Here is a 27,369-nt window from a genome sequence, read left to right on the forward strand (position 1 = left end):
TTTTCATAATATTACTGTGATTCTACCTCTGGTAAAAATCCTTAAAAAATCTTAAACATTTTTTGGCTCCCCCTGCTGGGATGTATCATGCTGTTCACATTTGTGAATATAATCAATTACACCTGGGAAGACTTCAAAAGGTTATTGCCAATACACACGCTGAAGAAGGGCGTCTGGCCCGAAACATTCGTGTAGCAATAGAATATATTCAAATTGGAGTGCTGTCCCATTTTGATTGTTTTTGAGAATTCAGCACCCTTTTCTATCATTTATATTGGGAGTGAGCACATTATATTTGATTTTTATAGGATAATGCAATGTTTCTGTGTTTGCATAATGACAATAAAGTTCTTGAATCTTGAACCACAAAGTAAAACATTGTATTTAGATTACTTGTATTCAGCAAAGAGATACAAGATCAAGTACAGAAAGCATTTTGCAACAATACATTCCCATATATTACACACACGGCACTGAAGATTACCGTTTGCATCTTTGGCATGTTTATTCTGCTCATCCTCACTGCAGCAGTAGGTGCTCAAAACATTTCCTGTAAAAGTAAAACTCCTGTTAGATAAGGAGTAATGGCACCATGGTGAATAAAAGTAAGTGGGAGAAACTGTTGTTTTGTATCAGCTTGTATGGGCAAACTAGTGCATACCTGCTCCAGATCCTTCTCCTCATTAATGTTAAAGGCGAGTTCCTGTCTCGCTCTCTCTGCCTGCAGCCAACAAAGTGAATGTACATATTTAAAGTCAAACAGGCATAAAAGCAAACACTAAAATTGCTTTGCTCCCTCTGCAATAATGCTGGTGTTGCAGCAGTGGAATACATACAGATATTCACTCGCCAGAATAAAATGCTGACATTGTACACTTCTGCAAATAGATATATATATATATATATAGCCTATATTTCTATAGGCAGGAAGGTGAGGGGGGGGGGCATACAAGCACAGGGCCACGGGTCAGAATTGAACCCAAACCTGGTATTTTTTTAATGAGCGGTAAGAAAATTTCAAGTTGTGTTTGTGGCAACCAAACCGGAATTTTTTTTGACGAGATGTCGGGACATCTCCAGCTGTTCGTAGCAAAAACAGCAGGGAAAATTTTAACAAGAGATTAGGACATTTCCAGCCGTATTTGTAGCAACAAAACAGGATATTTTTTAACAAAACGTCAGAATATTCCAAGTCATGTTCGTCGCTACAAAGCTGGTATATTTTAACCAGGGGTCTGGACATTTCCAGCTGTGTTTGTAGTGACAGAAGCTGATATGTTTTATCAAGAGGCTGGGACATTTCCAGCCATGTTTGTAGCAACAAAATTGGGTATATTTCAACGGGAGGTTGGGACATTTCCACCTATGTTTGAAGCATTCAAATCAGGTATTTTTTTTAAATGAGATGTGGAGACATTTCCAGCCGTGTTTGTAGTAAGAAAAATGTTTAGTTTTTTGTTGTTTTTGTTTTTTAAATGAGAGGTCAGGACATTTCGAGGCTTGTTCATTACAACAAAAGCGAGGAAATTTTTACAAGAGATAGGGACATTTCCAGCCATGTTTGCAGCATCTAAACTGAGTATTATATGCCCAAACATGATTTCCAGACCCTAACCCAGCAGTTTTTGTGCCTAAATCTATAACCACATTGTTGTCACAACATAAAATTGATAACTGAAACATAAAGAAACGTAAAATTTCAACATATCTGTTACATATGAAACGTGCAGATGTAACAGTCCATGGTTTGCAAAAATTGACAATGCCAACATTTATTTTAGTGATCTAAAGTGATCTTTTAAGTTATCACGTACTATAGGGTTACAGTTTTTAAAGAGAAGCTTTATTTCAAGGGTTTTTGACAGTTTGACTGGCAGCACATGCATAACATCTTAACTAATTGTGAATTAATAATGGTAAAGTTTGCATTATTGTATCGATATCAACTGTGCTTTAAATCCTGCTAAAGAAAAGGAATGTCCTGACAGATGTTTAAAAAGCTGCCCGTGTTTATCAGGCAGTACGAGGAGACAAAATCAGGCACACTGCGAATCATATGCAGCATGACCTTGGTGTAACTTACAACTTTGTTTGCTGTAGCACTTTATATGTCTCAAAAACCTGTGTGATATTTCTGTTTACCCTTGTTGAACCAGATAAGGTGACAAAAGCTGTGCTAAAAGAGGAATTTGGTACTTACACAACAAATCTTGCTTTTCGACTCCTCCTAATCTCTCCCTGTATCCCTAACCTTAGAACCTTTGAACAGCAGGTGTTTGCATGTGATGTTATGAAAAGGATTTGGATGATAAGGTTATTTTATACAGTGGGGGCCTACCTTTGGGGAGACTCGCCTCTCTCCTGAGGTCTGCTGAGCAAACACAATGGCATCGTGGACCGAAAGGAAGAGATTACTGCGGGCAATATTGCCGTCATCAAAAGCTCCTCCGACCTCCAGTTCTTCATACACCTGAGCTGCAGCCGGCAAGACAACAAATATTACAAAGGATTTGAGCAGAGTGAAAAAAATGATTTTGCTTCAACATCCCTGTGGTGTATGAAGAGAAATAAAACTTTATTCGTTAAGAAAAGAACAGTGATTTGATGCTTAAAGGTAATCGTTCACAGCAAATTACAATTACTTTGGACCACCACTATCTTTATCTTTTGGAAACAGATGTCACAGGTGTGTAGGTATTTAATCTCGGACTTACAATTGTACGCCCTTTCTAACGGTGTCCTTCACAGACGTTATGGACTCAATGTTAAATGAATGACTAGGTTTCTGTTTCCATGCCAACTGCTCAGTAGAGCCAACGAGTGTGAAATGCACTTAAGTCTTTTAAAGATTTTACCTTGAACATTAGCCAGGTATAGTTTAATGCCCAGCATTGAGTAGCTTGAGTTCATCTGTGTGGGGAAAGAAGAAAGAGGACTGTTCGTAAACATGTTAGAATAACTATTCATGTGTATACAGATACTTAAAAATCCTTTTAATAAATGCAGATTTTATAAGGAACATCTGGATTCAATGTGCCAAATCAAAGAGTGTTTTGTCAAAAAAGATTTGTATGAAAATGGAACTTTTTATGTTTGTGTTGTGTACTTCATTACCATATTTATGAACGCATTTTATGTTAATTAAATGTGAAAATTTCAAGTTCCCTGTACAGTCCATGCAATTTAAATAAGCTAGGCTCGTCGCCATGCAGTATATTGTAAGTATAGCAACATATAACCGCTCCATGGGTGTGCTTTTCGTAGTGTTTATAAAAGATGTTTTATTTTAGGACAGCAGCAGAGCTAATGTAAATGCTAGCTATGATTAGCAATAAAAATAAGCTGATGAGGCTGCATGCTGTCCGGTTTATACTGCATTTTACCAACATTGCATGTGTAAAATTATTTACATACTACATATGTATAGCTGTTAAAAGTAAAATAAATGTTGTTGTTGTGGTGATAATTGTTATCTAATTAGATTGAGACTTCTTCTATGATCTTATAGTGTCTTGTCATGCTTACAAAGAACCATTCAGTAACTGTAAAAAAATCAGTATACATTCAATACAAAACCACTTGTTCTGGGAGTGAATCAAGTACTGCGAAAAAAAAAAAAAAGATTATAACCTTTATCAACACTTTGATGCCCATGAGGTCTATGAAGCAGACTCCTGCCAAGTCCAGGATGAGGGTGTGGAAAGGCATGGGCTGGGACTCCAGTGTGACAGCGGAGGGACTGGCCGGCTCCTGGTCAGGCGCCTGCTCACCCAGCTCAATGTCACTGCAGCGGAAGTTGACATAGCTGGTGGGAGGTTCGGGTTTGCTGGCACTGCCATCGCTCATATCAAAGTCATTTTGCAGTTCAAGCTGAGATATGGTCTAGATTTAGAGGAAAAACACAGAGGAGGGTGTAAAGAGAAGGTCGCAGGGTGTATTTCTTATATTTGTAACGTAACTGAACCCATAAAAGGGTTTATTTCTGGTTATGAGCTGCTCAGTTAAACTTTTCATGATATAAACTTGATCCCACCTGAGCTTTCATGTTAACCAAAGAGCTGGGTTTCCTCTTTCGTGTCTCCATGTCCTTCTTTTCTTCTTTCTCTTTTTCCTTCTGTTCTTTCTTTAAGAACTTCCTCTTTGCCAAGATAAGTTTGCTGGGGTCCAGTCCAGTCTAGACACAAACATGCCTAGATAGAAACACCCATGTACCATATATTTGTAACCATGAATGACAACATATTTTCTCACCGTACCTTTTTGATGACCCTCTGGCGAAATATTTCAGCATTTGCAAAATAAAGTGGTGAGCAGTAGTTCACTATTTTCACACCTGTTATTGACATGACCTGTGGAGATGATACAAAAAGATTAGATGCAGGTCCTCTTACATTATGTTTAATGACAAAAATACACAATTATTTATTTTTCATACCTTACTGTACACCTTTGGGTTTTTGTAGATGTCTGTATCCATAATTTGAGCCACAGCTGAACCATTACGACTAGGAGGAACACATTATTAAATTAATAACACATTGATACACACTTTAAATTCGGCTACATTGTGTCTTTTTTTTTAAAAAAATGGTTAAAAAAAAATGGTTGAAAAAAAAATGAGCATTTACTCACAACTGTGTCTTGAATATCACTACCAGAATGGAGAAGCCCACTCCGATAGCGACTCCATAAGGCAAGCTGAGAAAGAACGTAGCCAAGAACGACACAACCCACACACACTGGAAGAGAGAGAACAATAGAATGAGATAAAATATGGACCAAAAAAAGGACATCACATTGTGCTGCAATATTGCATGCAAGTGTCTGACATACGCAGTCCAATTTGCTCTTCTTCCACAAATAATAGGGATCAGAGAGTTGTAGGAGCGTGTTCTTCAAGTTGACTGCAATCAAGGCTCCAAGCACTGACTGTGGAAACAAAAACGCAGGTCACTAATCACGCCTGGATTTTTCTCTTGGCTCTACTTCAATTTTGGTCTATTTTTTTCAAGTATGATTCTCATTTGTTCACCTACTTTTGGAAGTGGTTTCAGAAAGGCTCCCAATGCAAGCATGGTAACCATAACGACCAGCATCACACACAGACTGGCAAACTATGAAAACAAAGGGCAGTAGTGAGCAGTTTGAGATGCTCTTTTCTTGCAGTGCATACTATGTTTAATTAAATTGCACTTTGTGAAACTGCACGCAATACTTGACCTCTGTTAAAGTTACAGTATTTTAATTGGTAACACAGCGCTCACCTGTGATGTTCCACCAGCATTGTCCACAGCCAGGGTTACAGACAGCGCGCAGCAGATCACATGGATCTTAAAGAAGGACCCGAGGAAATTGCTGCAGCCAAGAGCCAACATCTCCTACACAAGAACATGCATGTGGTCAGTATTTAGCTAAGAGGCCCAAGTCTATGAAATAGTCTGCCTTGGCTTGTATCTTATCATTTGTTGCCCAGTTTTCGAGTTATATTTGGCCTTTTTTATTTTTTTATTATTTTCATACTTTGTGTTAATTTATTTTTTTACTTTTATCTATTTTAAACATTTTGTTTTTCCTTTAGTAATTTTTACTTGTTACGTTTTTCCCTGCTGTTTAATCTTGCTATGTGTAGCACTTAACAGTACATATTGTAGCTGTGAGCTATACTGCAGCATCTGCCTTAATGGTACCGGTCCTGTTGCTGCATTATAGTGACTGTCATGACCTGTTGATGGTGATGTATACTACATTGGTAATGGTTACATTATTAGGAAATGTTGTCATATTTAGCACTCACTGAATTATTATTGGCACTATGGAGTTATGATGGACACTAATTAATCTGCTCCTATGGAGACTGAATATGTAAAGCTGCAAGTTATGTAGAGATTAATAACATCTGATGTATTTTTCAGTGTCATATTGTTTGTGCTTTATGGGTTTTACAATGTTTTTACACTTGCTGCAACACAAACTGCCCTCTGGGACAAATAATAAAATTGAACCGAACTAAATTGCATTCAATTTGCATTAAATTTGAATTGCATTGCGTTGCGTTGCGTTGCGTTGAGTTGAACTGAACTGAACTGAACTTTGGGCTGTATGATTGTATGAAAGGTGCTCTATGTATAAAGTTTCATTGGATTGGATCGGCATTTACAAAATGTAATGATGTACTTAATGTTGAACAAAATATACAGTTTCTCTACCTGGTTGGGATCCACGTCATAGCCATGCTTGGCTGCCAGTGTCCTGCCCATGGCCAGGTTGATGACATACCCAACAATTGCCAGAGAGAAAGCTGTGCTCAACATGTCTTCCCACTGACTCACTGTTGGCAGGATTGGTGCAGGGAATCTGGAAAATAGAGACAAGAAATAACTCTAAATTGGATGATAAAAAATGGACTGCATGAGTAATTTTAATCACTGAAGCAACCACTGATGCTAATGCAGGCTTTACCCCAAAGGAATCTTTCCCACAATGTCCATGTGATAGATTTCAGGGAGATGCAGAGGGCCTGAGATGGCTGTGGCCACCACCACCTGTGCACAACGAGAAGAGAATAAACCTTAAACTGTCATAAATCTAGAAATGCTTCATGAAATGAAACAAACACTGAGGAAGCATGCTGTTGTGTATGAGGACTATTGCTGTGAGGCATGAAGGGAAAAAGATGAGAGGAAGAAGTTTTTTTTATTTTGCATTTTAAAAAAAAGTTGAAATGTTGCGAATAAACTCAACTCCATTGGCCTATTTATCAAATTGTGTTTTCTGTATTGAATGCATTAACACCCTTGCATCTGTCCATTACCAGCATTTTATTTTTGCACGAACGTGACTACCTCTTCCAAGTCTCTGTGATTCTTTCCTGACATGATTCCATTTTTGACACAATCTCCTCAAAGTTATACTATCACACTGTCTTTATGTAAGAGAAATAATTTCCTTGTTTCTAAAACTGATTCTTAACTATTATTTCACTAATTTATTCTTACAAGATATTTTGCAGCAAGCCATTTGCGCCTGCCTATGCCTGCTGCTAATACTAAATTCAACTTTATTCTTGTGATGCAGATAAAATTAAAAAAACAAAAAACACTTTCTCCTTTCATTTCTTCTCACTCTTCCATATTTGAGTTCGCAGACAAATTGCAAAAAGTTACTTACAATAATGATCTCCATAGGAATGGGGAAGGGCAGCTTGTGGCGGTAGCGTGCACTGAGCTCCTTCACCACTATCAGAGCGACGCTGCTGACCAGAGCGAATATTAACGAGGCTATGTTGGTATCAGGAAGGCCGCATATAATATCTACAAGAGTCTGTAAAAAAGAATCGAAATTACATCTTTAAATAAAAAAAATCTTACTACCAAAGTTTCTTGATGTTTATTGAACACAGTACGGGGAATCACTTACATATATAACGGCCAGCGGTCCACTATAAGGTGGCACTTTGATGCCAAAGATGTACTTCAGCACTGAGATGAGGATCTGCAATCCTGCAGCCGTCATGAAGCCTCTGACGAAAGATTCTGACAGATAGATGGCTACAAACCCAAACTGCATGAAGCCAAGGCCAATCTGCAAAGACATAAACAGCTCTGTGTTTCACTTTAACATTAAATTGTACCTCACATCTTTCATTTCTTCTCATTAAAAGGCTGAGTTTTTATTGATGTAAATACCTGTATGATTGCAGTGAGGCAGGCCAGGGTTCCAGATATTCCAAGACGAACATCGTTCATCAAATCTGTGTCCACTACTGAAGTGTTAAGAGTGGCATTGAAATGACTGAAGTCCGACTCTGGCGCCAGCCTAAGACACACGATTCCCACCATAATGCTGAGGACAGCAAACGTACCTAGACGTAGAAAGTAGCGTGTCACATCTATTTTCTTTGCCATTCTGCAAACTGGGCAGGGTCGGGCTGAGTGCAGCTCATCTGCACTGTGCAGCTCAGGCAACTTATCACTGTCATCATATGAAATCGCTGTAGATAAATCACTCTGATTTACCTGGAACCATCTGGTGAGCAGTGCCCATGAAGAAATACGGGATGAGGGGGAAGAAAGAGGAATAGAGACCGTTGACAGGAGGGAGGTTTGCCAGAAGGGCAAATGCCATGCCTGGAAAGAACAGAAACCTTTTTTATAACTGTCATATAAATCATGACAACATATAGAACTAGAACTGCCTCGAGATTGCATGCCTCCATGAACAAGTCAAGTTGCACTTACAGTTTACATCCATGTCTGTGAAAACATGGATGCCTTACACACATCAATTCAGTATCTGACCAAGTGCCCCCCCACAAACGACAGTGATATCGACACAGATTAATTGGCCAAAATGATAAATCTGTCAGCTTCTACCTTGAAGGAATTTAGTGAAAGGTATTAAGTGTATTTTTGTGGAATTGATTTTTTGTCATGATTAGCATATGAATTCTTGAATTATGACCAAAAGCACATTTTGTGAGGTCTCAGTGACCTTGACCTTTGACCACCGAATTCTAATCAGTTATTTCTTGATTCCAAGTGGGTGTTTGTGCCAAATTCAAAGAAACTCACTAAAGGTGTTCTTGAGATATCGCATTTGCAAGAACGGGACGGACAGATAGGCAGATGGACGACCCGAAAACATAATGCCTCTGGCCACGGCTGTTGTTTGCACGGAGGCATAAAAATACAAACAAGCTGCAGCCAAATCTACTGCAACGAGCTTCAGTCAGTGGGTAATATACAGAAGCATCAGACAGAGGAGAGTTTTGACTGACCTTGGGGAACCTGAATGGTGCCGGCGCTGACCCCGCTGATGACATCACACAGCAGGTTTTCTTTCGCTTTGTACTTGGGGAGCCAGCTCAGTACTGGCAGATGTCTGAATAACAAGCCCTTCAGTCTCAGCGCAGAGCATCTGACAGAAACAAACAAGGGAAACTCTTTGAAGAGCTCGAGTTTTCTGGTTGTTACTTTCAAAAAGCCCATAACACATGTCTAAACTTTATATTGAGTCATTGCTACAGGGCTCTCCACTGTTTGATCACAACACAAAGCTTGTCAGAGGTAGAGTTTGTGTGATGGGGAGACATGTAGTTCGTGTTGACTGTGCGGCGAGATTGCAATTCTGTACCTGAAGAGTTTCTTCACTTTCTCTCCGACTGGGAATTGTCGACTCTTCTTGTCAAACTCTCTGTCAAAGTCTGGGAGGTTATATGCCGGCCTGTCAATCACATAGCGTGGGCGGTCCTGGTGCATGGCTGTTAAAGCATATTGAAACACATTTAGACCATAAAAAGTTCTCACTAACATTATGTCAAGGAATTACCATTTACTAAAACTAATCATTATTTAAGTCAAAGCAGGATCGATATAGGTTTAATTTAACAAAACATGCTTGAAACAAGTTACCACATTTGATTTTTTCAGTCACAAAAACAGAACTTCAATGTTAAAGATGGAGTTGGTGACTTTAATAAAAATAACATTTGTCATATTTACTGAAACTGTCACTATATCCTGACAGTGGTAGATAAGATCAATCATGTTTCTCTGCCTCCTTGTATTGTTTATTATGGTATTAACACACATAAACAAGCAGTCAGAGCCGAGGAGTCTCTAACGCAGCTGTCAATCATTGTTCGTGAACTGCGGTCAAACTGTCAAACGAGGCAGCACTGATCAAATATTAATCAAGATTCTGTGCATCTAAAGACAACCACACTGGGTAAATAGCAGTGCACTGAGAAAAATACAAATAACAAATATGCAACCATCTGAGTAACCTGTAAAATCACAAGACTTGGTGCAGGAGATGTGAGAGAGGGAGTTTAACAGAGAGGAAGCACAATAAAAATGCTGCATTCACGTGCTCCTCTGAAGGTCAATCTTGCAACTTTGGTGTTTTCATGAGCTGTACGTTGTAATGTGAAAACAAAATTGACGCTACAAAGATACGCTGTATGTTATTGTTCAGTGTTGGTACAGTGTCGTACAACACGTTGGTAACAGTTTGAGTTGATTTTGTCCCCGACTTGTTTCTGCACTAGAATATTCCATAAAACACCTAAAACATGGCCTCACCTGACTGATGCCAATCAATATTTTTCCAAATGATCTAGGTCCCTCTACATGGACAGCAACTAACATTTACAACCTAATATCTTAGCAAAAAACTGACACGCAATGCGTGAATTAATAAAAAAGTATGTATTATCACTTGAACATTGACTTTTGTCTTCCATGTTTCTGCATTTTTTCATACCAATATTTTTTGCAGGCTCTCCAAGAAGGCTTTCACGTAGATTTTGCCAGTCTGAAAATATTTTTTTTCAATTATTCTGACATCATGTGAATGCAGGGTAAGCACCACACACCAGCCAGAGCAAATTTTCTCATTTTACAGCTAAATAGTTCACTAAAATATGATTCTGAAAGCATCTGAGGTGAGAAATAGGCGATGCAGACACAGAATCTTCATTCCTGTATGTTCAGCGTGGCCTCGTTTGACCGCAGTTCATGAGCAGTGATCGACAGCTGCGAATTGAAACTTCTCAGCTCTGATTGGTTGTTTTCTATTCTAGCAAATGTCACTAGAAGCACAAAAAGTGGGAGGAGGAACCTGATTACTTTTTTTCCAAGTGATTTGTGTAGCTTTAGCTGTAGCTTTAAATCCTCTGCCAGCAAATTTAAGGATATTTATACAGTTGTGGACATAAGGATTTTTGGATTGCATTTTCGTTGTTTTACATTAAGGTGCCACATCTCAAGTGCAAGGCTTTAATCTAACCTTGAAGGGTGAAGGATCAGCCAACAGGTCGGTGGACTGCTAAAATATTTGCTCAACACCAGGTAAATAACAGCACACGCTCAAGATCACTCCCTGCGTCTCATAGTCTGCATGCTGTAGGAAAAAAAATGACAATGTTTTTAAGACAATTTACATCTAAAAATATCTGCACTTTTTTGCACATTTTACTATTTAGAGAGCAAACAAACGGCCAAAACTAGTGTTTGGATGTAACATCTGGAAAGTAGCAACTATCTGTGAACAAAAAGCATAATTAACCTAAGGCAAAAAAAGTTCTTGAAAAACTGTTTAAATTTAGTTGTTTCAATCATTAAAAATCAACACATGACCTCTAGAATGTAACACAATCATTTCAATGTCAGTTTACTGATTCTTTCTGTGTAAGTTCATGCAGAAGCGTAGAGAAAAAAAACAGCTCTGTACCTTATTGTTGAAGCACGACTGCAGGCATTTGGATCAGATGTGTGTTTTGTCCACTTGTTGAATCACTTATCAAGGTTCACCACAGACCCTCTACGCCTGCAGGGTGGAGCTTAGAAACGGAAAGCTTCAGCCGTGCAGGTACAGCTGATTCACTTCAATCACTGGATCCCAAAATGGGGGTCCCGACACCACTAGCGGTCCCCAAAGCTTTTTGGGGGGTCACAAGGCCTTATTTTTAAGGGGTGTTAGTCAGCATTTCATTCATTTTTTGTGAAGAAAACTAAATGAAGTAGGTTTTGTTTGTTTGTTTAGATTATTATGAAAAGAAGAAGCTTGAAAAAATCTCACAGGATAACGGTGCAGACCTGAACAAAAGCTACGTACATCCACAGAGGCTTTACTCTGCGTAAAAACCTGTTCCTACAGAAAAGCAAGCTGTTAAAGAACCAAAGAGTTGAAAGAACAACAGCCAGGAAAACACAGAATTTGTCAAAGAAAGAAAAGCTTATTAAGTATGTATGACTGTTAAATATAAGATATAATAAATACATAATACAGAAAGAGAATTGTATAAAACATTTCTGCAACATACATGAAATTTCATCACTGACATAATATTCACAGAAAGCAAGGAGCTCAGTATTCATCCAAATTGCTCCCCTTTGACACAAACTTCCTGCGGTTATTGCATTTACCATTTGGGTCAAATGTTCAGTTTATCACTTGTTCCGATATTGTTATACATTTAACAAAATATGAAATATCCATAAAATATGTCACCTCTACTCCTTTCCAAAGCTAGTGTATGCTTTTTTTGTTTTGTTTTTTAATGTCTGTTTATTGTAAACCTTCATAATAAATCCAAAAACCGAAAGTAAGAGAGTGTAAGCGGGTGTTTTGTGCAGTGGGACAGTGGGGAAACCACAGACTTAAAATGTGGATTTGTTAGGATGCTGTTGGTTCTGTTCAGCGCAGAGCCCAGAGACATGATGTAATTAACAATAAATGCAACTTTAATGGGTTCAGTTTCTATATACATTTAGCATCCTTACATTCATTCTCTCATAAAGGAAAAAAAAACATTTAAACACATTTTATGGTAAAAGGAAGACATGCGCAACAGCTGGAGGTAAACCACATACAAAGCTTAGTTTAACTTGACCTACAGAAATCATATTACCTGTAAAATAAGTGATACATATAAACAGTGTATTTCAACATTTAAAAGGGTGAGACAGAGATGACCATGTGTCAAACATGATTCTTTTTTTTCCCATTGTATCAGGATTTGTGTGCAAAACAATGGCATCAATATCAAAGACTAAAGTGCAATTACTTATCAGATTCATTTGTTTTTTTCAGAGGAATGTCATAATTTTCCAGTGGACTCTTGACAGAAAAAAGCAAGTCTCCCCCTGGTGGAGCAAAAGATGAAAAGCACAAATTCCACAGGAATGCCTCTTCTTTAGTTCTCACCAGAAAAAAGCAGGGAATGAAGGGAGCAATAAAATTCAATAACTACTTTCTTTAAAAAGCTAAATGACTGTTTAACTATTTGTAACAGTGATTGAATTTCTTTGAAAAATGTTTCTAAAATTGCTTCATTGAGGATGAAAGGAGCTAAGAGACCGACTTTGCAGACACAGACAGTGAGTGTCTGGTGATATGATTATTCTGAGGTTTAAAACTATGAAAAAGCTCATCTGGGTACAAACATTCACACACTCCAACAAACACTGTCAACTGAGCAATCAGCAGAGTGGCCTCAGGTTGGAGGATTTAGTTTTGGTTCTGAGGATTTCAGCTCTGGGAGAATTTTCACTTTCATTTTAACATTTTATCATTGGATTAAAAGCCTGTTATGGTGGGGATTTCCTTGTGTGCATTAGCTGTTTTAAGATTAAACAATCCCAAGACAAAATCTGTCTGAAAAAACACAGCATGTCTCTCCGTTAATAGCCTCAAGCAATTACTTCAAAAGCAGTTCCAGTCTTAAGAGGTTTAGACTTATGACTACTTACAGGAATATATCTCGGTCATTAAAAGTAGGAGAACAGGTAACAATACAAATACAGAGCTTGTTAAGCAAGTGCGACAAGTGCAACTCCATATATGGTGAAAGTCAGGTGATTCTTTAATCTAGCCAGATCTGCTTTTCTGCCTCTTTGTTACAAAAGCTCTTTGACCAGCTCCTGCTGGCAGCTCAACACCCTTCAAAAGTCCATCACAGTCTATGAAATCAGAACTGACTAGAAGTCGCTGAGGATGCTGATGTCTGCAAACTCCTGGCGATATCTGTAGGAGTATACAGCCAAGAGGAAAGACCATTTGAGAGTGAGGAAGCTCCACACACAGGAGAGATACAGGCTCCTCGGGTCAGTCAGAGCTGTGGGACAGAAACAGCAGAGTGATGAATGCATGCATTAGGAAATCAATCCTCTGAGTGTATAAGCATATGAATCTTAATAAATGTTTTCTTCTAGTTTTATATTACTGAATATTACTAATGAACTCGGAACAGTAGATAGAGGATTACATTGCTTATGTGTGATGGCGAGAGTTAGGAAGGTGATGAAGGCAGCCACCGCCAAAACTGAGAAGAGCACACCAACACCGATGAAGAACTTGAGGCCTTTTAGCCAAGTGCGCCAGAAGTCCTGCAGGTACATGATGTGCGTGACGAGACACCAGAGAGCCAAAACTCCTGTCGAACGAAACACGGCGGTTAAAATGTGACAGAGATGTGCAGTACAGAAATGCCCACATAGGTTTGATGTTACTTATTGTCTCCATTACACACTTAGTCAACCAGACAGCGATGAAAAGTTGATTTTATAACCAAAAAATGTCCTGCTTAGTGAATGTCACAATTAAAGATGTTCTAATACAATTTTTTCCATACCAATATAACAGTTTAACACACAGTGTCTAAAGTGTAATTTGTATGTTAACTAAAACTGTTTAACACACCTTACTTTTTACTTCAGCATTAGTTCATAATAATAATCTTGGTTCTGAAACAGAAAATGTACTAATATACTCAGAACATTAATCAGATTGATCTCAGTGTCATCTGCATTTTTCCCAATTTATTGTCTATGGAGCAGCTCCAGACTTCATACTTGATGACATCACAACAGTGAATTTTAGCAGTTCCGTTTTTTAATTTTGGGAGGGCGTTGTTCCGGGTTAGTAATAACTATAGATTGTCTTAGAAATAACATTAAGTCTGAAAATGGTTCCCCTTTAAAAGTGATGCTGCAGAAGGGGATAAGCCCCAAATCTGGTCATATGCAAAAATGTGACCCACTTTAGGGTAATTATATGTTGCCTGCCAGCCAACACAGAACAAAACTTTAATTCAAACAAATACTGACATCACTTAACGTGCAAACATTTCAGTGAACATTTAACGAAGAACACAGAAAATATCACAAAAACCTTGCTATGATGTGATTACAGTGTCTGACTGTGCAGGCCTAGTCTAAGGATTAGGCAGCCCGAGTGCATTATCATGTGATAAAGACACTTTCAAAACATTTAACATAATAGGTGTGTCAACATACCTGACAGGCCTCCCATGGCCGCCGTCCATGGCTGTTTGTAGGCTATATTCCAGACGAAGAAAGCCGAAAGTCCAACCAGGGTGCCAAATGTAGCATATCCGATGCTAATGTAAATCCTGTTGACTCCCATTGTAAAATACAACGACTTCCCCCCAAATGTTTGTCACAAGCGATAGAGTAAAAGACGTCTTTTTAAAAAACACAGGCCGGTATTAAGCTAACAACAGCTTACCGCCACATTATGTAATGCATTTGATACCAACGAACAGGAAAACACCAAACTCTCCTCGGCTGAACGACCAGGGAGACCGACGCTTTTTCGACAAAAGTAGCTTTAGAAAAAGCTAAATAATAGCAGGAGCGTGTGCCAACAGCGAAACAGCAACTCCGATGGCACAATTTGGATTTAAAGCTAACAGGCAGCAAAAAAATACCAACACAAGTGTTTATCTGATGCTCACCGCAAAGATGACTCGCTGTGGTCGAGAAAACAACATCAGCGCGGATCTCTGTCTTCAAACGATGCCGTGATATATGATTTAGGATACAATTTCTTCAATTTTACTGGTCCGTACATGTACTTTACTGCCATACAACACTAAAAAATACAAAATAAGTTTGTGTTTCCGAGTAGAAAAACGAATCTTTTCGGGTGTGTTTTTTAACAATTTCCTGAAGAGTTGTCTATCACTTGTACATAGAATATCTTTGCACTGAGGAAACCCCCGACTCGTCAACACAGCGCCCCCACAGGAGCAGAGAGGAACTGCAGGTTAACACTTCTGATGCCAAACTATTATGATCTTTCTGTGTGTGTGTAAATTAAAGGGGGACTGCTTTTTTTGCATAGCATTTTTGTGCTTGTAAAAGGTCTCCTAAGTAACAAATCCCAAAATCTGTGCCAAACTCTCTCGCTCTCCCTCAGAAGACACTGCTCCAAAGCTGCCTGAAACAGCTTGTTTGAGTTTCAGTGTGTACTTCTGAAACGTAGTGATATCATAATGTAACAAATAGAATATAATAGAGAGAGCCAGCTGACCAATCAGAGCAGACTATGCATCTCAGGAGGCAGGACATAAGCTCAGACAAAATGTTTCAGACAGAAGTACAGACAGAAGGGTAGTATGAGACACATGATGTGTTTTATTCTAGTAGACCCCCAAAATACAAATATGATCCCAAAAATTAGCATAATAGGGCCTCTTTAACCCTTAGAGCCTACTTTAATAATACACACACTTGTATCGCTCTTTGCACAAAATGCGCTTTTCAAAATCAAGCTTTAAAAATATATTATACATTAATATTGTTTTCTATTTTCATTGAGGTAATATTTAAACCAACATCAGTCCTGATTATAAATATCAAATATTCATTAATTTTCAGAATTTTATTTTGTCATGATGCCACTTTGTTTTTAGATGGAAAAAAAAACACAATAAAAGATTATTTTCAATATAGTACATGAAGAGTAGCTTTATATATTTGGCATTTTTCTGGTTATTTGCATCTGTTGTTATTTACATGTTACATACACACAGGCACACACAGAAACTATACACATGCATCAATTGGAGAGCGCAATGAGCAGACATGCAGAGCAGTTTGTAATTCAGCGCTTTGCACAAGAACCCTTTGGCAGTGTCCAGGAGGCAAACTGGCTCCTCTCAAGCTACCAGTCCATACTCCATATTTGGTCCGTATGGGGACTTGAACCGAGCAGCCCTCTGGTTCTCAAGCCAAGGCCCTATGAACTGAGCTACTGCCACCCCAGTGCTGCCACACTATTAAGTATGTGAGAAAAATAGTATGTCCCAATACATAGTATATCAAATGCAGCATGGTAAAAATACCACTGCATCTGCTCACATTTTGCAGTATGCAAGCCAGCATGCTCTTCTAGCTATTCTCACCCACAATCCTCTGCACAGCGGAAGATGCGTCACACCGACTGAGCCACAGACAGCTGACAGCTTAACAGTTCACTGACAGCTGTCAGAAGCTGCAATGAGGGATGACAGCACATTCAAGCAACTAATGATGAGTCGAATGGTAATAATAGGATAACTAATTGTTTATATGAACAGAATACTCAGAAACATAACCAACAACAAAAGGACATAACTATGAAGATATGACAGAGACATAAATATGTAATTTCACTGTTGTGAATATAAAATGTTAGACTCCAAAATGAATGCATTTCAAATTTAAAACTTCAAACATTGCAAGGTAACAACAGCAGAGCTCCCCGGGTTGATCTCAATCAGTGCCAAACTTGGCAAATGGTGTTTTTTTTTGGTTTTTTTATGTCAGGCTAAATATGAGCGAGAAGCTTAGAGTTCAGGGTGCAATACTATGACAAAGTAGTATGTCCTTTTTTTGCATACTGCATGCACCAGTATGTACTCTGTAAGAAAGAGCTGCAGTACCTACTAAAAGTGTTTTGTTTTTTTTAAGTTTGCAATTCAGAATGCAGCTATTGTGTTAAACTGTCAGTAATTAAGACGAGTATATTCAGTATTCTGATCATTTACTTGAGTAAAAGTAGCCAGATTGTGAAAATACTCCTTTACAGGTAAAAGTCTTGAATTGAAAATGTTGCTTAAGTACAAGTAGTACCAGTAAAATGTTTTTCAAAGTATTAGTAAAAGTACTCATGATACAAAATGAGCCCTGCAATTGTTGTACTATTGTATTATTTCTGCTTGTGTGTAATTAACATTTTCCTGTTGTAGTTGCTAAAGGTTGAACTGTTGAACTATTTTCTATAGTGTTGGTACATTATATGTATTTTACATATAAAATATAAACTTATTTTTTATATGGTCAACATATGTTTTATACACAAAGTTTTTGTCTGCAAAGTAAACAGTGTACCACCGAGGTGACATTTCGGTCATTTTGATGATAATAATATCTATGTTCATGGGAGCACAGTCTAATGTACAGACTCTGGTTTTCCATCTTTTGCGTGATCTTGTTCAGGACCTGGTTTTTATCGTCTGGATGTGCATGCTTTTGTATACCTTTATGCAAAGTAAATAGTAACTAAAGTTGTCAGATAAATGTATTAGTGCAAAGTTCTCTTCTGAATTGTAGTGCAGTAGAAGTATAAAGGTCCATAAAACGGAAATATCAACGCAAATATAAAAAAAGATACATAATTTTGCAAGGCAAAACAGTAAGTAAATCTACAAAGGGAAAATTCACAGTAAAACATGAGTGTGGCTTGTTGGGGGCAGACAGGAAGTGACTTTCTCTGCAGGAAACATTAAAGTGCAACATTTTGTATTCTGAGTAATGTCTTCCAGTCTGACTATAAATCAAACACAAATAATGCAGAAAATTGAAATCTGTGCTCTGACGCTGAACTTCAAAGCTTTCCTGCAGCTGTCAGCGGAGTTGTAGTAAAGGATGCTAGAGATGAAAACCACATTTACATACAGCAGAAGCAAATTAAACCACAGACAGACAGTGCAGCTGCATAAAGCTGATCCTGTCTTCACACTCTCACACTGCTGCACTCAGCCCATGCCCGAGGGCACTCTCTTCACGGCCAATCAGAAAGATACAGGAAGCGGTGTCCAGCAACACTCCCCTCAACTCACATAAACAGTAATGACTGAGAAATCATCCTCAGACATGTGAAAAACAAGGCTGAAAACGGAAAACAGAAAACCCAAAAGGCAAGGACGCCAACCAACTGAGAATCTTACAAGCGTGTGCCAGTGGTGAGTTACTGATCACTTCTGAAAATGATGTAATAGGATGACATATAGTTTGATTTATGATACTGTTGCATAATTATTTAAGTTAATCAAATGGAAAATAGACCTTACATGGATCGTCACGCAAATTTAAGAATGTACAACAAAGTATAAAATGCATTTTTGTCAAGATTTTATAAAGAGTTATTGATATTTACAGAAAAATTTAATAGCTTCAAATTTTAAAACAAGAAATCTATTATCTAAATAGTTTTTTAAGTCTTTTCAGAATCAGAAATACTTTTTTGATCCCCAGGAGGAAACTGTGACATATACACAGTCGCTGATTTATAGAGGGTTATAAGAGGGTTGAAATAAATAGTATGAAAGTAAACACTATGTAAAATATTTTTATATGTGCATTCTGTTATTATCTACATTAACACTAGAATATTAAATATTTTAAAATATGTGCATTATGCTTAGTATGTAAAAATATATAAGTATGTGCATATACTACAATGTATACAACTAGTATGTTAAGTTTTAGAAATATAAAAATATGCTACAATGTACAACACAATAGATATAAAAAGACAGAGAGTGGGGGAAAAACAGGATAAAGATATATGTACAATATGTGCATCATGTTTTAAATATACACTTAAGAGTAGTGTAAGTGAAAACAAATTAGGATACTGAAAACAGTCTTGCGGCAGTTAAGTATTGCACCAGTTATTACAGCTTTCTTTTATATATAACTAAATTAATTTGGTAATTTTAAGTATCAACATGTGACTGCGCAGCAGCAGGTAGATGACTGAACGATGCTGAGCGTTTTTTATTGTTCGAGGTTTATTGTCTCCATCTGTTTTAATGCTTTCACTCCACTTTCTGCTTCAGTCCTCATTTTGAACATGAGGTCAAACGAATAAAATATGTCTCTTCCTGTCACTTTATATGGAGAGGGGACAGGAAGGAAAAGGTGTGTGTGTGTGTGTGTGTATGTGTTTGTGTGTGTGTGTGTGTGTGTGTGTGTGTGTCTGTGTGTGTGTGTATGTACCACGAGACAGGCGCAACAAAGACGGCTGGCGAAGTACACATTCCATGGGCGTAGATGTGTTGCAGGAAATCCCACTCCCATTCCCCGAGGACCTAAATAGAAACACACAGACACACAAATAAATACGAGAGAGAGACAGGAACACACAAGGAAAATATTATGAGTTTAGTTATGTAATAAAATGTAAGCACATAAACATACATCACTAAAACTGACATTTATAAAGTTTGTTTTTTTACCCTTTCAGTTTGTGGCTCCTGTTTAAAAGGGGAATTGTAAGTAGAGTCTAAATGATCTAATAATAAGGGATGTACAGAAGAGTTTAATTAAAATTACATTAATGTCCATTAAGTCTATTTAAACCCTGTATTTCTGCACACTGGCTAATAAAAATTAGGCTTCACTAATATTATTGATATCATATTATTTGTAGAATTAGATTCCAGTGGTGGCTGCGTAGAAGGTAGCCCAAAAGGTTAAATATATATATATATATATATCAATACTTATTGCCATTTAATCTTAAAAATAACATTTTCACTATGGTCAAAAACAGTTTGTTGCCGCACACAAAGGCAGGCACGCACCTGTATTAACAGGGTGGTCTACCAAGAATCCAACAGCCAGGTTTTCCCACACATTTTCATGGACAAAATTTCCAAACTTTTCAAGGACTCATAGTTGAGATTTTTCTTCTTTCTTGCCCCACTTGTCCGGCGTTTTTAGACATAACAGATTTAAACTATTCAAACTTGATTTCAGCTAGCTAGTACTGGACGAAAGAGAGAGAACGCAGGAAGAAAATGACGAAATAAACGTAACGGCAAACAAATGTCACACTGACGCATATTTGAGCTACATTAAATGGACAGCTAAAGAAAATTTGACATTATGTTATATTAAGTGGAAGGTTATCCACTAAAGATTTTTTTTTAAAAAAATATACACAACAAAAATTTCAAAAAAATTCCAAGAGTTTTCCAGGTTTTCCGTGACTGTGGAAACTCTGAAGAGCACCATAAATTACATTTACTTTAATGAAAAAGACACTTAATCCAATAAATCACTTTATTGAGGACTTTGTTTGAGGACTGACAAAAATGGCATTCAGCCTTCCTGAACCTTACTAACAATTCTGTACATCTTTAGGATTTATGTGTAAATCTGCTTGCGGTTTTCTTTCTATTTGATGTAGATTGCAAAGCATCTGAGTTCTCAATAGAGGGCAGCATTTATTTTCAAAATTCCAGACTTGCATGTAAAGTGAAGCTTTATGCAATGCATATTGACCTGAGACCCGAGTCTCTGAGGAGTTCAAGGTGTCAGCAGCCTTCATTTAATCTCTCCTCTGTGAGTCGGAGCTTTTTGAACAGTACAATACGCTCCGGACATAAAACAAGGTCAGCGGCGTTAATGAGCTTTCATGTCATGTTTTCATCTCTCCTCCTTTCAGGGCCACAGAGCAATTACCATCCTTGAATTTTTTGGCTTTACTTTTCATAAATCAGCCATGAGATCACAACCATGTAGTGTGGCTGAAACCTTTTAAGTTGTTTTTATTATAAAAAACTGCCATAAATCCCTTTTACTCAGTGAAGTGCTTTGTCGACAATCAGGACAGTCGCTTTGTCAGATACTATCAAACAGACTGTTGCAATGTCCTTATCAGCTCAACGATCGTGTTTACATTCCCTGAGGAGGTCATAAGAAGGAAAACTAGATTCCTTCATCGCTAACATCTTAATTTGGCATCGTAGAGTTCCTGTGAGGCATTTGGAAGAGACAGAGAGTCACACAAGTTTCGCCGGAGCGCTAAAAACCTATCAGTATTAACAGTATTTACTCTTTGGTTTGATTGTTTGATTTTTTTTTTAATACGGGTTTTTGGGACTGCAATGAGAGGAACATCCTCATGATCCATCTCGGAGGTCTGAACTTGGTAAGAAGTTTGTTTTTTGGGGAGAGACTGCAGTAGATGAGCCTGCAGTAGCTTCAAAGTGCAGTTTCTGTTATGCCTTTGAGATGAAGGGGAGGTTGTGAATTGAGCTCTGTAAGCTTTGGGCATTCACTCAGCACACATGCTAATGGTAGGTGCTGCTCTGAGCAAAGGAGCAGTGATGTCAAAAACAGGAGCAGCATACAGGAGCAACAGGTGCTGGACTTTTAATAACTTCGCACAGCTACAAAAAGTTGCCCTCCGACATGTTTGCAGCTGGAGGAACAACCGAACTGAAGCACGGGAAGCAGGAAAGAACGGGTGTTCTTGTCTGTGTGTGTCTTGTGGAAAGCCGTGGCGAACTGACTCAGGCATTGAGGTCAGTACAGGAAGGGTAGCCCTGCACTGGAACAATAGCAGGGATTTAAACAAGTCTTGCATAATGTGTCCAGGCTGCAGGACACAGTTATAACTGGAAGTGCACAGAGAAATCAAGTTAAATAGACGGTCCTTTTTTCCATGTTTGACAGTCTTTAGATTTATGAATTTGTGTTGCTTTGAGCCATAATTGCGAAACAGCAACGGCAAATGCATTCACGTTTCTTTCTTGGTTCTCAAAAGAAATGAATCTAATTATTCCCTTTTTTTGTGTTAATTTTCACACAGATACTGTTCAAGCCTCCTCTATGGAGAACGTGGGCAATTCCTTCTGTTTCCCACCAAGACGTCGTACACCAGAGCTGGGAGAAGTAAGTCATCTGCTCCTACACTACAACAAATGAAGTCAGTGAAACATCAGACCAAAGGCATCAGGTCTGAGCAAGAGACTAGGACCAAATATTGGTAGTCATCATAGATGTTCATAAAGATGGATGACGCCCCTGCCCCAGCTGTCAATCAAGGTGGAAAAATCCATTTTGTAGAACTGAATAACTCATTAAAACCATACTTCTCATTAAAACTGAACTTATCATAAAAACGATCACTTGAAAAAACGGTGTTGTGAACTACCCTCAGTGACAGAAACCATCTCTTGGAAAAATGTATTTGGCGTGTACTTTGAATTTTTTGGTTAGGCCTATGTCCCATTCACTAACATAAAGGGGCGGGCTTGATGACCTATACTGCAGTCAGACACCAGGAGGCCATCTCGCCTGAAAAGCTACACTTTGGTGGAACTTTATATACAGTCTTTGGTCCAGAGACATCAAACTAATATCGAAGAACTAATGGAAAAAAGTTGCACATGAGCACATTGCAAAGACAACAACCGACGGCCGACCTCTCCTCTGATTTTACCTGATTTAATGCTTCCACTCACATGAGGGTATCGAATGAAGAAGAAAAAAAAGGTACCAAATGAAGTATTCTTTTGCCATCGGTATCACTATAACAGCACTGGTATTAGTACTTGTATTACGATTTTTTAAAACAATACCAGCTCTACCTGAGACACAGATAAAGCTGAGGCCATAGAAACACAGCAAGATGCACCGACAGCTGAACATAACACCTGCTGCTACACTGTACACAGCAATGAGTTTTATGAATCCATAAACCGGGTCATGCGTATGTAACAGTTTAACACCTGTGCAAAGGCTAAACGCCTGTCCTCAAACTGACAGCTAGAACTGAACAAAACTATGAACGCGAGACATCGAGTGCCGTTCTCCAACCTAAACTGTTTTCTGCCCTTGAAAGCGTTTATCTGCACGTCCATGTGCCTGCAGACTCGGTCGAGCCAGACAGCTGGACACCCTGATAAGTGTGTGTGCAGTTCTGCCGCTCCAGTGGGCTGCTCTCTGAACTACGGCACTGAACAAACTCCATCATACAGTGCGTGCGAGGAACACAATGCCTCCTTTAATAACCTTGACCTAGGCTTGTGAATTTACAACGCCAGGTGAATTGCTGAGCAGGTCGTTTACGATCCCGTGAGCCTGTTGGAGAGTTTGTGTGGCTTCATTGAGATTTTCATCATTAGGAATGTAAGAATGTGGACTTCAGCTAAGGATGTAAATTCATAACATGGGTGAAGTCAGGTCATTCGGGATACTTTTTGGTATATTATCAAGGAGGCCATCTAAAAAAGTGTTACTTTATGAACTTGTTATAAGGCTCTGCGATTTTTCTATAAAGAAATTAAGTTAAATGCTTCAGAAAATTTTGACTTTAAAACATGTTCATTTATTGGACAGCCATGTTTCTTTGTTGTTTTTTTAAATGTTCAAATCCATTCAGTCATTAATTCTTCAAATCATTAATCTAGCCTAACTATCCAATAAAAAAAACATCATCATCCAACTTTTCTGCCATGCTATTGTGGCTGACATGGACTAATTACATTATCTTCAATGTATTTTTAAAATATTGTGACAGATTGGTAATTCTGAAAGAATGTGAGGATTTGATAAACGACTTTATACACGTATCTGTGCTACAGCCAATCGGTGACATTTGTACAGTTTAACTCATTGAAACCTGGAGCCTTTTGGAAGAACACAAACCTTTGAACCTGAAACAAATTGGTGCAATTTCTTTCAAAAACGTGAGGAAAAAAAAGCAATGAGCAACTTGGTAAGAAATATTCCACATACTGCAATGAATTACTATATTTGGAGAATTACTTTTGAAAAAGCTAAGAAAATTATTTTATGTTCTTGAACTAATTTTCAAGGTAATTTTCATGTATTGTACTAATTAATGATTAATCAAGCCAATTTATTCAGGTTTCAAAGGGTTAAGGCTGATGAATAACACATTTTTTGTTCATTGGCATGTTTTAAATGGACAAAATGTACAAAGTGCACCTGCCCTCCAATTCACAGAGTTCATCGATGTCGGGTTAAATAAATCAAGAGCCATTAATTAGGCGGTGAAAATGCCAAAGGAGGCCGTCTCTCCCTCTCCTCTCCCTCTCTCTGTCTGTCTGTCTCTCCCTCTCTCTTTCTCCCTCCCTCCCTCTGTCTCTCCGATAACTCCGTGTTTCAGTCCGCTGCCAAAGCCAAAGAGCGCACACACGCAAACCGGCAGTGCGCCTGTGCTGGGAGGGATGGCTGAGGACTACACACTCCGTCCTCACTGAGGCTCACGCGTCTGTCGTTACAGCCCGGTTTGGGTCTGGGTTTGGGTTTGGATGCAGGGAGACTCCCGTCTGCGTTTTCTTGGACAAAATGCGGAGTCCAGAGCCGCCGGCGTCGCTGCGGTGTGTCGGCGGTGCGCAGTGAGGAGGCACTGGCGGGTCGGTGTGTGCTGTGAATAATGTCTGGAGGCGCTGCGTGCAGATCTTCTGACTGGGAAAGTTGTTTGTCGCTTGTTTGGATCTGAGACAAGATGCATCTGTTTCGGAGTCACCATTACCAAGTGTTCCCGGACCGCTCCTCAGTGGAAACACCGACCATACGAGGCATCAGCTGGGTACGCTGCTGTAATGTTTACTTTAGGAAAAACTGCAGACTACTTAAAACAAGTACTGTAAGGTGGCAGACAAAGGTGACCAGGAGCAGGGGCGTTTCTAGGGTTAGAGGACGTTGGAGGCTAAGCCCAGATCTCTATAGAGGGGGTCTAGGGATATCTTCCCTTTTATAGATGGCCAAGTTTTAGATTGATTTTTGTTTCCAATCAGAATTAGAAACACTTCATTGATCCCTGGGGGGACATTGTGGTTAATTACAGCCACTGTGATTCCAAGCAGACAAAATGATAGAGAGATGAGCACCAGCACAAAATATGCTTAAATATGAAAAAGAAATGCAGTAATAACAAAAAACAATTAGCACTAGTATGTAAATATTTAAAATTAAAAATATTTATAATGTGCTGAGGGTGTAAAAAATGTAAAGCTATGTTCCTGAAGCTACCGTGTAATGTATAAAACTAGTATGTAAGTAAGAAATGCACACTGGCATGGTTTTTTACCTTTTAAACTTTTTTTAACCCTCCAGATTAATGAGGCATATAAATGGTGCTGTTAAAAATATTAGTAATTCTTAGTAATTAGAATTAAGTGGAATATTCATTCCAGCTGGAAAAATAATAAGATGTATTCATGTTGTGGAATGTAACTAAGTACATTTGTTCAAGTACTTTACTTGAGTACAGTTTTGGGATACTTGTACTTTACTTTAGTGTTTACATTTTGTGCTACTTCCTACTACTAAAGTAGAACTGGGCCATTCTACATAGTGAGCACTTTTACTACTTAAAGTTTTGTGGGGGTTTTTGGAACAAATGATAATTTCAGTGCATTATTGGTATCAGCAGATATTGACTTTAGAATTAATTATCAGATTTTTTTTTTTGATTAACAAAGTCAATATGTACAAAACATGAACCTTTCAGTTTAAGTTTTTTTCTTATTTTGCATAATGAATGAATATAACGTACATTGAAAAGCACTGTATTTCCTACCGCCATCTATCGTCACGATCAGCGTATGCATAATGTGATGTTAATTCCACAACAAAAGAGACTTTATGATCACTAAAATGAGCTCGTCATCAGCCGAATGAGTTGTTAAATATCAGCATATCAGATACTAGCAAAAAAAAATATATATATATATAGTGCATCCTTTTTATAATAATACTTTTATGCTAATACTTTACTTTACTTTAACTCTTACTTTTCTCAGAGTACCTAGTATTGCTACTTTTCAATTAAAACATATACAAAGAGGGAGAGAGAGAGTTTAAAGACCTGCATTTATTTTGACAGGCTGTTGTGTTACTAAGACCATCACACGCATTTTTTGTCGAGCTTCACAGGGTTACCGTTGCGCTCTGTGTCTCTCATGCGCATGCGCGCAATGATGCAAATTTCGCTGCCCGAATAACATTCGTGGCTGAATGTTACCACTGACTGGGAGATGAGGGTGATGATGATGTGCCATTATTATTTTGGTTATCATCATCTTTACGTACTTTACTACCACCACTGCCTTATATTATCTAGTGCCTTTTTAAATTAATGACAGCCTTTGGTCATTTTGACATAATAATGTTTCAAATCTGAGACTTTATCACTAAATAAGCACTCAAAAATGTCACTTGCTTTCTGTAAATGTCTTGCATTAGTCACTGCTGGAGAAGCTCCTGAAAAGCTGGTATAATAATGATTTATAGTGCAAATTTGCTTCTAGTAAATGTCTGACACAGAGTGGCTTAATAGCCTTAAAAGCCCTTCCTCTTGTTAAAGTGACAGCCCTCCCTCTGGCATACAAGAAAATTGCATCTAATGCATTTGTGTAAAAACTCAGAACGTCTGAGTTGTAGGAGAGGTGGAGAAAGAGGTGAAAATGGGGTTTTGTTCAACCTCATCTCCTCTCACTATGACACAGTTTAAGTCGCCTAAAACAGCATCTTACAGATATTTCAAGAATGCTTTCAAGGCAGATCTTTCTATTGTTTTAGCAGTTTGGGTGTGGAGTCTTTTTTTATTAAACTCAGGTTATTAATAGTGTATTGTTTATTGTTCACCTTCACCACCACGTCCCTGCTCAGTTTACAGAATAGGTTGTAGAAGAATGCACAGAGGGGAGGTTTCTGTCTCCAGGTCACAGGAAGTCACAGAACAGTGAGGCTCTAAATTTACTTGACTTTTAAGCATCAATGGGTCAAAGATGACTGTAAATCTCTGCAAACTGCTTTCTCAGCTTCCTGTGGTTACCAGCCAAATTTCAGTGTCACAAAAGCAGCGCAAATGTCAAAGTACGGTTGCACTATACAATTACATGACATGTTATTACAGTAACCGACAATTATGTTTTGGATCTGGCATGCCGGTTAGAAACCAGAGCTTGATAATCGCTCAGTGTTGAGTGGTTAAACTTGTTGAGTTTGTGTTTACTCAGGTTATCTACAT

At 38.3% G+C, this 27,369-nt stretch overlaps 3 protein-coding genes and 1 long non-coding RNA gene across 4 annotated transcripts in view; 1 reads left to right on the top strand and 3 right to left on the bottom strand.

Annotated features, from left to right (window-relative positions):
* LOC148188672 (uncharacterized) overlaps positions 1-27,369 on the bottom strand; it is a 99,375-nt gene that overhangs the window by 66,634 nt on the left and 5,372 nt on the right. The window contains exon 2 of the long non-coding RNA XR_015777416.1: positions 19,572-19,663. This is a non-coding gene — a long non-coding RNA (uncharacterized LOC148188672). The remainder of the gene's footprint in view (positions 1-19,571; positions 19,664-27,369) is intronic.
* Positions 359-11,266, bottom strand: LOC121946491 (solute carrier family 26 member 9-like). Its single transcript, XM_088081456.1, has 22 exons — positions 11,233-11,266; positions 10,789-10,902; positions 9,133-9,259; positions 8,777-8,916; positions 8,016-8,126; positions 7,686-7,861; positions 7,417-7,581; positions 7,168-7,320; positions 6,460-6,542; positions 6,207-6,354; positions 5,265-5,378; positions 5,037-5,114; positions 4,834-4,929; positions 4,633-4,739; positions 4,436-4,505; positions 4,257-4,349; positions 4,034-4,174; positions 3,631-3,882; positions 2,856-2,910; positions 2,339-2,475; positions 662-721; positions 359-550 (listed from the first exon to the last, which is right to left on the bottom strand). The coding sequence occupies exons 3-22, from the start codon at positions 9,255-9,257 to the stop codon at positions 539-541; spliced, it is 2,316 nt and encodes a 771-aa protein (XP_087937582.1). The 5' UTR covers positions 9,258-9,259; positions 10,789-10,902; positions 11,233-11,266; the 3' UTR covers positions 359-538.
* Positions 12,225-15,302, bottom strand: slc48a1a (solute carrier family 48 member 1a). Its single transcript, XM_042491798.2, has 3 exons — positions 14,799-15,302; positions 13,769-13,936; positions 12,225-13,618 (listed from the first exon to the last, which is right to left on the bottom strand). Exons 1-3 carry the CDS (start codon positions 14,926-14,928, stop codon positions 13,482-13,484), a joined length of 435 nt encoding a protein of 144 aa, XP_042347732.1. The 5' UTR covers positions 14,929-15,302; the 3' UTR covers positions 12,225-13,481.
* Positions 24,490-27,369, top strand: part of rapgef3 (Rap guanine nucleotide exchange factor (GEF) 3) — a 29,995-nt gene continuing 27,115 nt past the window's right edge. Inside the window, exon 1 of the mRNA XM_042491169.2 lies at positions 24,490-24,924. Within this exon, the coding sequence (XP_042347103.1) occupies positions 24,841-24,924 (84 nt within the window). The 5' untranslated portion in view covers positions 24,490-24,840. The remainder of the gene's footprint in view (positions 24,925-27,369) is intronic.

Source organism: Plectropomus leopardus, chromosome 9, assembly GCF_026936395.1.
Source record: "Plectropomus leopardus strain MGB_pleo_1.0 chromosome 9, ASM2693639v1, whole genome shotgun sequence".
Lineage (NCBI taxonomy): Eukaryota > Metazoa > Chordata > Actinopteri > Perciformes > Serranidae > Plectropomus > Plectropomus leopardus.

What these genes read in the sequence shown, in the direction of transcription:
- LOC121946491 (XM_088081456.1), bottom strand. Translation starts at nt 9,257, where the DNA reads ATGCACCAGGACCGCCCACGCTATGTGATTGACAGGCCGGCATATAAC. An exon ending in TTCCTATGGAGATCATTATT is followed by an intron (nt 6,543 to 7,167) that starts GTAAGTAACTTT and finishes CGTTGTGCACAG; the next exon opens with GTGGTGGTGGCCACAGCCAT. An exon ending in TGGTTAACATGAAAGCTCAG is followed by an intron (nt 3,883 to 4,033) that starts GTGGGATCAAGT and finishes CTCTAAATCTAG; the next exon opens with ACCATATCTCAGCTTGAACT.
- slc48a1a (XM_042491798.2), bottom strand. Translation starts at nt 14,928, where the DNA reads ATGGGAGTCAACAGGATTTACATTAGCATCGGATATGCTACATTTGGC. An exon ending in GGCCATGGGAGGCCTGTCAG is followed by an intron (nt 13,937 to 14,798) that starts GTATGTTGACAC and finishes TTCGTTCGACAG; the next exon opens with GAGTTTTGGCTCTCTGGTGT. An exon ending in CGCCATCACACATAAGCAAT is followed by an intron (nt 13,619 to 13,768) that starts GTAATCCTCTAT and finishes TCTGTCCCACAG; the next exon opens with CTCTGACTGACCCGAGGAGC.